The sequence below is a fragment of the Hypanus sabinus genome, chromosome 1, assembly GCF_030144855.1.
Source record: "Hypanus sabinus isolate sHypSab1 chromosome 1, sHypSab1.hap1, whole genome shotgun sequence".
NCBI lineage: Eukaryota > Metazoa > Chordata > Chondrichthyes > Myliobatiformes > Dasyatidae > Hypanus > Hypanus sabinus.
Window position 1 is genome coordinate 160,714,957 of NC_082706.1, and position 10,726 is coordinate 160,725,682.

The 10,726-nt window shown below is 39.4% G+C and overlaps 1 protein-coding gene across 2 annotated transcripts in view; it reads left to right on the forward strand.

Moving 5' to 3' along the window:
• The window catches only part of tatdn1 (TatD DNase domain containing 1), a 76,714-nt gene extending 67,109 nt beyond the window's left edge, over nucleotides 1-9,605 (forward strand). For both annotated transcript variants that reach the window (XM_059979968.1, XM_059979977.1), the window contains 2 exons: nucleotides 2,962-3,088; nucleotides 8,896-9,605. In XM_059979968.1, the coding sequence (XP_059835951.1) occupies nucleotides 2,962-3,088; nucleotides 8,896-8,998 (230 nt within the window). In that variant the 3' untranslated portion in view covers nucleotides 8,999-9,605. The remainder of the gene's footprint in view (nucleotides 1-2,961; nucleotides 3,089-8,895) is intronic.
• The last annotated feature ends 1,121 nt before the right edge of the window (nucleotides 9,606-10,726 follow it).

Consider the following 10,726-nt stretch of genomic DNA (forward strand, 5'->3'; position numbering starts at 1 on the left):
TTTTTGATCCTTTATTGAGACTGACATATTGGGAAATCCTGTACTCGGCAGGTTACAGCAGTGTTTAGCTTTGCCTTCTGCCGGGTGAACTTAAAAAGATCACCACCTCTCTTCTTGATAGATGGTCTGCTTCCAAAGCAACCATTGTCTTCCAAGGTTGTAGTTCTTCCACCTTCCCCACCAGTCTCCTGCTGTGTCCACCGTTGGCCATCGCTCGTAACCCCAAGCAAGGGACCCTTACCAGGTGCTACCAGCCGGGTCAACCGGACCTGGGGCGTGTCACCGTGCCATGCTCCGGACCGGGTGTTGTGGCGAGGATACGGGGCATGAAACAGCTGGGCCTTGGCTTGAAGTGGGCGCAGTGGTGTAGGGCCACGAGCAGACATCACAGCTGAAGGCGAGCTCCCGGGGAAATAAATAACAGGAAGCACATTTTCGTCCTTAAGATCTTGTCCAAGCCTCCTTTGGAAGAGATGCATTCTCACAGTTCCCACTGTGTTCCTCCCACCTCTGCCTCCTCTCTCCGTCACCGTTGCTGCTATCCCACTGCCATCTTGTTTATAGGTTTCAGAACTAAATGGATATGCTGGTAAATTGAGCAATGGCAGATGGACTTTATTCCCAGTAACTGTGAGATGATGCATTTAGGGAGGTCTAATGAGGACGGGATATACACCATGAACAGTAGGGCCCTATGAAGCAATGAAATGATCTTTATGTTCAAGGCCTTGGATCGCTAAAGATGGCAGCACAGGTTGGTAAGATGGTGAAGATAATATACAGCTAATTGTTCATTAGCTAGGGCATAGAATTTAAGAGCATTGAGATCATGGTACAGCTTCATTGGGCCAGAGCTGGTTTAGTGTATACTTTTAGGAAGCATGTGATTATACTAGAGAAGATGTGGAAGAGATGTAGCACATTGTTGCCACTTTGGTTGAGGAAAACTGTATCAACTGGTATTGTTTTCCTTGAAACAGATGAGACTTGAAGGGGGACCTGATAGAGGTATACAAATCTAAGAGATATGAAGAGTGGATAGAGCATAGTTTTATGGTGAGGTGTTTCTCCCTCTCTCCAGTATGTATTGATGTTTGATTGTTAATGAGGTTCTGTGGCATTCAAGCTCCCAGCAATTCAGCATGCTACTTGGTGAGTGAATTATAGTCCTGTCCTCTCCCATGATCTGTAGGTGCACACCCAGCAGCAGCTGCTGAATAACTAATGTGAACTGGAACCAGCAATTACTCCATCTTCACAGCAGAGAGGTGCTGGAGATGTATGCGTCTCCCTGGCATGTTTGTTATTGAGATTGCGTAATCTGGACGTAGGAATGCAGCCTGGGAACTTAGTAGGTTGAAAGTCTCAGCTCTTGAACTAAATTTATTGAACAGTTGGAGTTATTATTCCCTTTTTCGTTCTGCTCTTCGAAAAACTGTGCACATACAATGCAGTACCCTGAATTTCAGAGGGATTTCCAAAACCCTGCCCTATCCCACGTGTGATCAGTATAATTAGCCAGTTTCAACCATGACAAGGGCAAGAGCAAATGGTTCCTTTCCCTTTTGTCCCTTAACAACTTCTCATTTGAAGCAAAGCTTGCCTTGGAATTTCTAGTGCATGTGGTTTTAAAATGATTATAACATACAAGAGCAGAATTAGGCTATTTTAGCCCATCAAATCTGGTCTACAAATTCACTGTGACTGAACCATTTCCCTCTCCCTGTCTTCTCTCCATAATCTGAAGACAAATGCAAAATACTTATTCAGTTCATCTGCCATTTTCCCATCCCCTATTACTATCTCTCCAGCATTTCAATATCTACTCTCGCCTCACTTTTACTCTTTAAATATCTTGAAAAACTTTTGGTATCATTTTTGATGTCATTTGCTAGCTTACCTTCAGATTTCATCTTTTCTTCCTTTCTTCCTTATGGTTGTTCAAAGTTGCCATCTGTTGGTTTTTAGAAATTTCCCCAATCCTCTAACTTCCCACTTTTTTTCCCTATTTTATGCCCTTTCTTTTGCTTTTATGTTGGCTTTGACTTCCCTCGTCAGCCACAGTTGCATCACCCCGCCTTTAGAATGCTTCCTCCTTTTTCGATGCATCTATCCTGCACATTCTGAATTGCTCACAGAAACGCCAGCAATTGCTGTACTGCCATTATCCCTGCTAATGGCCCAATCAATTTTGGCCAGCTCCTTTCCCATGCTCTAATTTCCATTACTTTGCTGTAGTACCAATGCATCTGACTTTGTGAGAGAGAAGCTAATTTGCAGGGTGAACTCTGTCATATTATGATCACTACCTCCCAAGGGTTCCATTACCTTAAGCTCCCTAATCATATCTGGTTCATTACACAACACCCAATCCAGAATTGCTGATCCCCTAGTGCACTCAACCACATGCTGCTCCAAAAAAGCCATCTCATAGGCATTCCAAAAATTTTCCCTCTTGGGATCGAGCATCAACTTGATTTTCCCAATCTGTCTGCATATTGAAATCCCCCATGACTAATATAACATTGTTTTTTTGACATGCTCTTTCTATCTCCTGCTGTAATTTGTAGACCACATCCTGGTTACTGTTTGGAGGCTAAATAACTCCCATCCCTATTAGGGTCATCTTACCCTCGCTGTTTCTTAACTTGAGGATCTTAGCGATTCAAAGGGCATCTGGGGGTAGCACAGAGGGAGGAAAAGAAAGGAACAGTCGATGTTTCAAGCTGAAACCCCGCATCAGATTCTCCAAGTGTTTTTGAAATAAAAGATAACCAGTAATGTGGAATATAAAGGCAGGCTTGAGTTCTAGCCCCTGCTATTTGTTATGTTTGAATATATAAATATATTTTCCAGAAAAGAATGTTGTATTATAATGTCTGGATCAGTTTCTATTCATAAAACGTGTGTTTTGACATGGTTTTTAAAGATCTGTCATGCAATTTGTTTATTTTTGGTAAGATGCACCATGGTGTGGAGTAAAGAACACTCATGCCGGTGCTAAATACGTGAAAACAACTTTTCCAACAAAGAAGAAGTGGGAAGAAGGATATTGCCTTAAGGATAGGAATGAACCATGCCATATTATGTGAGTATTCTTACTAAAGAAATTCCTTACTTCTCCCCCACCCCAACCTTCAGTAATTCAAGTTATGGCAAGTATCATTGTGATTCTCTTATCCTTGTCGTAAACAAAGGTCCATTGAGAATATACTTTCAAGGTATTGCATATGCTTGCAATTAATGTTGTGAGATTACGAAACTGCTATTCAATATGCATCATATTTTGGCATCCATTAACACCACTTGTTCAATTTTCTATGATTCATCCAATATTAGAACATGGCATTAGGCACAATTTCCTGTATAAATCAATAAACAAAGCCTTAAATAAATAAATCAATAAATAAATAATCCTTTTATTCTTATACACTCCTTATCAATTCAAATGTTGGCTTTGGCCTATTTAGCTAACAGGTGTCAACTTCTCATTGGCTCTGCTTCAAGCCAGCATCATTTTATTGCCTTTCTTTCAAGTGAAAAGTTGTAATAAATGTCTCTTTGTTCTGAATCAGAGCATACCAGCTAGTTACTAGGCTCAGGCTTCCCTATTTGTAAACTTACATGTTTTATCTTACCAAAGAACACAACACAAATAACTTCTTAATTGGACATTACTGCTATTCGTGAGCAAAACCAGTTCACAAGACAGCACACAAAATGGAGGTTACCGAGCAGCTTCCCAAAATAAGAATCATTCCCATTCCCATTCCTTCAACCACATGGCAAGAACAATGACAATTGGTTTGTCTACTTCCACTGTCCGGACTCATTCAAGTTTGATGTTTTCTTCCACATTTTACTTCCTTCATGGCCAACATCTTTCCCCTTTTGATCACAGAAAATTCTGAGAATCACACTACTGTTGATATGTCTGAGTGAATACAGTACAAAATTAATGCTGGTGTTCCTTTTGTACTGTATTCATTCAGACATAAACAGTAGAAAGTAACCATGAGGTAATAGGTTGTATAAACAGCATCCTTAGCATTTGAGTAGTTTCATTATTAACTCTGCCAATAATTCAGTTTGTCACATCTCCCAAGGGATGTAAAATGTGGAGCATCTCTGAAACTACATTCGCTTGTTCTTTAGAGAATTTAATGGAGAGTTTACCTCAGTAATATCTTGCATATTTAGTGCTTACCATGGAAACTCCAGCAGCATATCCTAATTCTCACAAGTTCATTAAGCCCCCTTCTTTGCCGCTCTCGTGTTTTAAATTTTGTATGGTTAAATTTTCAATTAATAAATGATGGATAAGTTCCTTGTTGGAAATGTTGGAGGCTTATTACACACCAACTACGAATTTGGAGTGATGTTAGTTGAGCAACACTTGAACATGTCTTTATCCTGGTAGTAGAACAATTTGTTCTTCTGTTTTGTCTAATAAAAGCCCTACTCCCTTTGCATCTGTCTGAATCTTATCACTCAACAAATTTCTAGTAACGGATGTCAGTACAATTGTTATGGTATAAGTTGTCATGGACTCTACCATGGGATATATGGAAGATCGAGGCTCAGGAGCAACTGGGATCAAGTTGTCTGGGGCACATGCTAACTGATCTCGGTTCTAATTTGTGTCCATGCCAACAATACTATTACGTTCACACTGAAGATGTACCTGAGTTATAAGTCCTTTTCTTCCTGAAGCAGGACCGAAAAAGACATGCTTTCCCACCATTATCCTAGTACTCCCATTTTTTCCCCATTACACAACCTTGATTATCAACAGACATTGTTCTTACTTCTTTTACAAAATCTTGTCTCAATTCATCATGAATTCATACTACCAGTTCACCTTCCTCATCCACACAGTCTTCTACCATTACCAGTGTATCGGATGCAATCCAAATAGGCATTTTCATGAATGTTGTGAATTGTGCATCTGCAGCCAATCTAATCTTCATACCTTGCAGCTGTCCAGATTAAAATGCATTTGGCCAATACATTTAATAGAACATGTAACCTTCAGCAAAGCCTTCAACTACTAAGGGGCCACTCGTCAGTAGTATTACAATACTACTCATTTACAAACAACTGGGAAAAAACATCAAGAGCAATTTCTATAGTTACTGAGTCATCTGATATTTCCTCTAAATTTAACTTTTCCATTCTCCGCTTTATATCCAGAAGATCTAGTGATGAACACAGCATCCCATCTGTTTCTCTTCCATTGCCTCTGCCTTGACTTAGACGATTACAATGGTTGCCTTGCTTTAAACCTTCCTTCTTGATGCTGAGTATGAAGTGAACTATTGTTAACCTCTGGATGCGAACTGTAAGTGGTTGCCCAACCACTTCCAGAACATCATATTGACAACCTGCCTTAAGACCTCAGCTACTAGAGAACAAGGGGTTTAAGTTGGTTAATATGATACCAACCTAACTTATTAGGAACAGTTTGGATTCAATAAACTGATGGATGGGCTCTGTCAGTGACGTTATATGGTATCATATACAAATCTCGAAGATGTAAAAGAACCTGGCTGATGTACTGAGGTCATAACTTTCAGTCCTATTAATTGCTGTAGCCATTTATCCTTTACAATACCGTCATACTCAGGCAATGATAAATCTAACCCAAGCAGGAATTCTAACCCTCATTTCTCTCCCTGTCATCAACTTAAAAGGTGTAAATCCAGCAAAAGTAGCTTCGGTGGTACAGATGATCATAAGGACATAGGGTAAGACAGTGGTCCTGTGCTGTTTAGCCATTATAGCCAATATTGTCTTTAAAGTCCTGTTCATCCATTCAACAATTCCACTGGATTGAGATCAATAAGGAACATGAAACCTCTATTTTATCCCAAACAACTTCATGAGAATTTGCATCACCTATGCAGTGAAATGAGGACCTTGATATGATTCTAAACTCCCTGGGTAAAAATTCCATCGAACAAAATCCTGGCTGTAATTTAGTAGAGCTATTTATAGTTGGCAAAGCCTCTATTCACTTGGATATATTTCAGTCACTAGGATATATTTCAATCCTTCAGGCAATGGAGGTAAAGGTTCCACAAAATCAGTCTACAAGTTAACCTATGGTTCTTTTATGGGGCTTGTTTGTCTTAGAACTGCTTTTCTAAGCAATTTATCTCGGTTATACTGGGCACAGGTCAAACTATTCTTAGAATAATGTCTTTATCTCTTGCAATTTTTGGCCACCAACAGAGATTCTTCAACTATTCCATAGTTCTGTCTGCTCTTTGATACCCAAAAATGTCATGGGGCACCAGTGCATCATCTGGTTTCTTTCACTTTCTGGCAACACAAATTTATCATTAAGTGCAATCCCATTCTGTACCTGTATTCCTGGATATTTCTCTTTCTCCTCAGAATTCTCTCCTCTCTGTACCTTTGCTAACTTACGATCCTGTTGCAGTACCTTGACTAAGTCTAAAGGTATACTCTTTGCTGGTTTCTTTGTCATCACTCCCTCTATATTTGGATTCCATTTCACCCCATGCCTTGCTCCTATTTTAGCTAATTTATCTGCCTTTCTGTTCCCTTCCGGGGATGTTTTTCAATGAGCTTTCGAGGTATTTACTCTATAACTGTTTCTTCTTGCCTTCTCAAAATATATATTTCAGCAAAGGTACTAATGCAAGGTTTACCATCTGCTGTAACGCAATCTCTAGCTTCCTGTAATGGTAAATATTCAGTAAGACTATTACATCCTTTCTGAGTGTATTACTGCTCCTGCAGGATACCTGCCTGGATGGCTAACAACAAAAGCTCTAACAGCAGGCTCTGCCACTCATGCACTCTTTTTTAGGTAACTTGATCACAACACTTTCCATCTCTACTCCTTCCTCATCCTCTACATATATACCACATCTCATAAGCCTCTCTCCATGAACTGATGACGATTTGTCATCAAAGATCCTCCAAGAGGAACTTACTGGTTGCATGACTTTATTATCCTCTCCTGATTTTAAGGTGGGAATGAATGGTCCTTTCCATTCTTTTTAATACTGTTACCTAACTCATGAGGTTCACTCCACTAAGTTAAATTGTCAGTGAGCATGATTGTGCTGCTAACTTTTAACTACAACATTAATTGCAATGTCCATTGGGCAAGTTGAGTTTGACTGACTACCCCATACTTGCAGCCATCCAGCAAAAGCTGAATTGGAATAAGCTCTGTTAAAATGGTTAGTGGATCAAGACTATCAATATAAGTGAAATGTTTAACTGCCCAAAATACTGCTAATAGATGATATTCACGAGTTTGAGATGCATACACCACTGGTTTCAGTTGGCCATGTATCTCCTGGAGTAACACAGCTAATATCATATTACTGGTGGCAGTGACATCTGAAGAGAATGGCTCGGAAGGGCTTAGGGTATAAAGAGCAGGTGCTTCTGCAAGGCTAATTTTAAGACCTGATTCTGCCTTAGACTTTTCTGGTTTCCATTCCTATGGAAAGCCTTCCTTCAAGAAAGTGGGTAAGCTTTGGTGTCAAAGCCATCTATGTAGTCTCTATAATACCCCACTCAACCAAGAAGCAACCTCAATCCCTTCACATCAGTAGGAAAAGGTAGTTTTGCCATAACATCTACATGCTGTTTATGAACAACTCATCTCCCGGGGTTATGACCACCCCAAGTAACTAATCTGCTGCCTCATGATTTGAGCTTTTTTAAGGCTTACCTTAAAGCCTATCTTCTGTAACAGTTGAAGTAATTCTTTAAATAACTTATAATGCTCCTCTGAAGTCTCTGTCAGCAATAGTACATCATCTACATATTGAATTAAACACTGGGGAGCTCAAATGACTTTCAGTCCATTGGCCAAACATTGATGGAAAATGGAGGGCAAATTATGAAACCCTTGTGACAAAGCTGTCCATGTATACTCTTCACCCTTGCAAGTGAAAGCACATTTATTTTGACATTCTCTTTTCAATGGGACAGGCCAAAATCCATTACTTGTATCTAGTTCTGAGAACCACTTTGCTGCACTATTCAGTTTAATCATAGGACTTGTGGCTACAGTAGAGGCAGTTGAAGGGATAACTTTATTGAATTCCCTTGCTTAGAAACATAGAAAACCTACAGCACAATACAGGCTCTTCGGCCCACAATACTGTCCTAAACATGTACTTACTTTAGAAATTACCTAGGGTTACCCATAGCCCTCTATTCTTCTAAGCTCCATGTATCTATCCAGGAGTCTCTTAAACGACCCTTTCGAATCTGTCTCCACCACCATCGACAGCAGCCCATTCCACACACTCACCACTCTCTGCCTAAAAAAAACAAGAACTTACCCTGACACCTCTGTACCTACTTCCAAGCACCTTTAAACTATGCCCTCTCATGTTAGCTATTTCAGCCCTGGAGAAAAAAACCTTTGATCTATGCCTCTCATCATTGTATATACCTCTATCAGGTCACCTCTCATCCTCCGTCACTCCAAGGAGAAAAGTCCGAGTTCACTCAACCTATTCTCATAAGGCATGCTCCCCAATCCAGGCAACATCCTTGTAATTGTGCTTTGCACCCTTTCTATGGTTTCCACATCCTTCCTACAGTGAGGTGACTTCCAAAAGTTGAATCCTGATGAAGGGTTTCAGCCCAAAACGTCGTCACTACCTCCTCCCATAGATGCTGTCTGGCCTGCTGAGTTCTGCCAGCATTGTGTTTTTATAAGGCAGAATATAGTTATGATAAAAGCAAATTTTCTAAGGCATCTCATGAACTAGAAAATGTTTCATAAAACATTACAGCAGCTCTTAAAGATTAATTCAAGAACAAGATTTATGTATATAGATTTAGAAATGTATTGCTTTTCAAATTAACAAGTCTCTTAAATTTTTTCCTTAATAGTCAAATATTGGAGATAATGGCTGCTGTACGAGAGGAAGACATGCGTGAACTGAGCAACACCATGTACAACAATACTGTGAAAGTTTTTTTTCCTAACAGCTGATTGCCAAGTATATTATCCCAGTGTATTTGCTCTCAGCGTGACACAACTGGCAGCTCTTAGAGATATTTGGGTACTTTTCCCTGGTTTATTTTGTTCAAGATGGATGTTGAACTCTGTGCACCAGAGAATTAGTATGAATGTTACCCTTACTATTAAGACACTTCCTGATAAATTTCCTGACCTTGGTAGAAATCTATGTAAACATGTAGTTTGAATGAAAGGGAAATAGCTTCCTTGGCAACCCAACAAGTCAAAGACCTCAAGATATTTAGTGATTTTTAAAAATACCTCATGTTATCACTTTACAATGTTGTATTTCAAAATCAATCTTAATTGCTTACAACTTTGTTTTAATACATCTCTAATAAGCAGATCAGTATGGTTTAAATATCCAGTCATACGTGAAGTATCAAAAGGTCAATGATAGTTTATATTGGGCCAGTCTGGTTCCAAGCAGGATGTATTACAGTGACTGAAGCAAACATACAACAGTATAATGTTAGTGTGCAATTTTATTGTATCTAATCATTTGTAACATATACTATATCAACTCAAGATCTATTCAAGTGCTTACGTTGAGACCATTAAAATAGCATGTTCATCTGTATATGCACAATTATTTCTGTGCCAATTCAGGTAAAAATTAAAATGGCTGAGCTAAGGAACAATGTAGTTACCATGATGTAGACAATCAATGTTAATGACCCAGAACTGTGGTAAAATCACTTATGAAGTTGCAAGAAATGGCAAATCATTGAGTTAGTATCATCATTCTAAAATGAATGAATGAATAAATAAATAAAGGAAGCATTTGTTGATACTTAGAATCTGTTCAAATTGGCTATAACACTGATTCATTGAAAAATACTGCTGCAGATGGAAAGGCAACAGAAGAGACGAACATAATTCAGAACCTCGTAGTTCAAGCCGCATTTGTGGAGGCAAAATATGCAAGTCGACATTTTAATTGAGCCCTTCATCAGAACTGAAAAGAAGAAATATTGCCAATAGTTTGAGGGGGGTGGTGTGGTAAGAGGCTGATGGATGACAGATGGAACAAGAAGGGGAGGGGTTGATGAGCAGATACAACCAGATGGTGTAGGGAAGAGAATGGGAGAGGCAGATGAAGGAAGAAGAAAACTAGGTGGACAATGATCTGTGGAAATAGAACACTGGGCATTTAAGTTAGCTGAAATTGGAAAAAATCCACATTTATCCCATTGGTTTGTAGTGTTACGTATTCAGGCAACAATAAATATATGAGTTTGGCAAGGGTTTCTTATAACAAACAACACGTTTATTAAACACAGAAAACAAACCCCCCAAAAGTAAACAAACACTACCGTAACCGGAAACAACTGCTGAGCGGCTGTTCAAACAGTTCGTAAAGTGATATTCTAAAACAGTTCTTAAAGTGATATTGCCAAAAGTTCGATATGCTCACAGTCCATTTAAAAGGAGAGACTTTATAGGACGATTTAGGTTCTCTTTCACGTCGCTTGCTTCGATCCCCGACGTCAAACTTCCCACGAAGAATTTACGAAACAGAACGGCTTAAAGGCACTGACCTTTCCTTCCTCACTATCCTCAATCCTTTCTGGTAAACCCAGGGATTAACATGAAGATAGTCAACGAAATCCTTCCAAATAAGGATCAAACAAAGGTCGCCCCCGTTTCACCGTAGAAAGCGATTCTCCTCGATCTTTAACTTCCAACTTCAAATCTTCA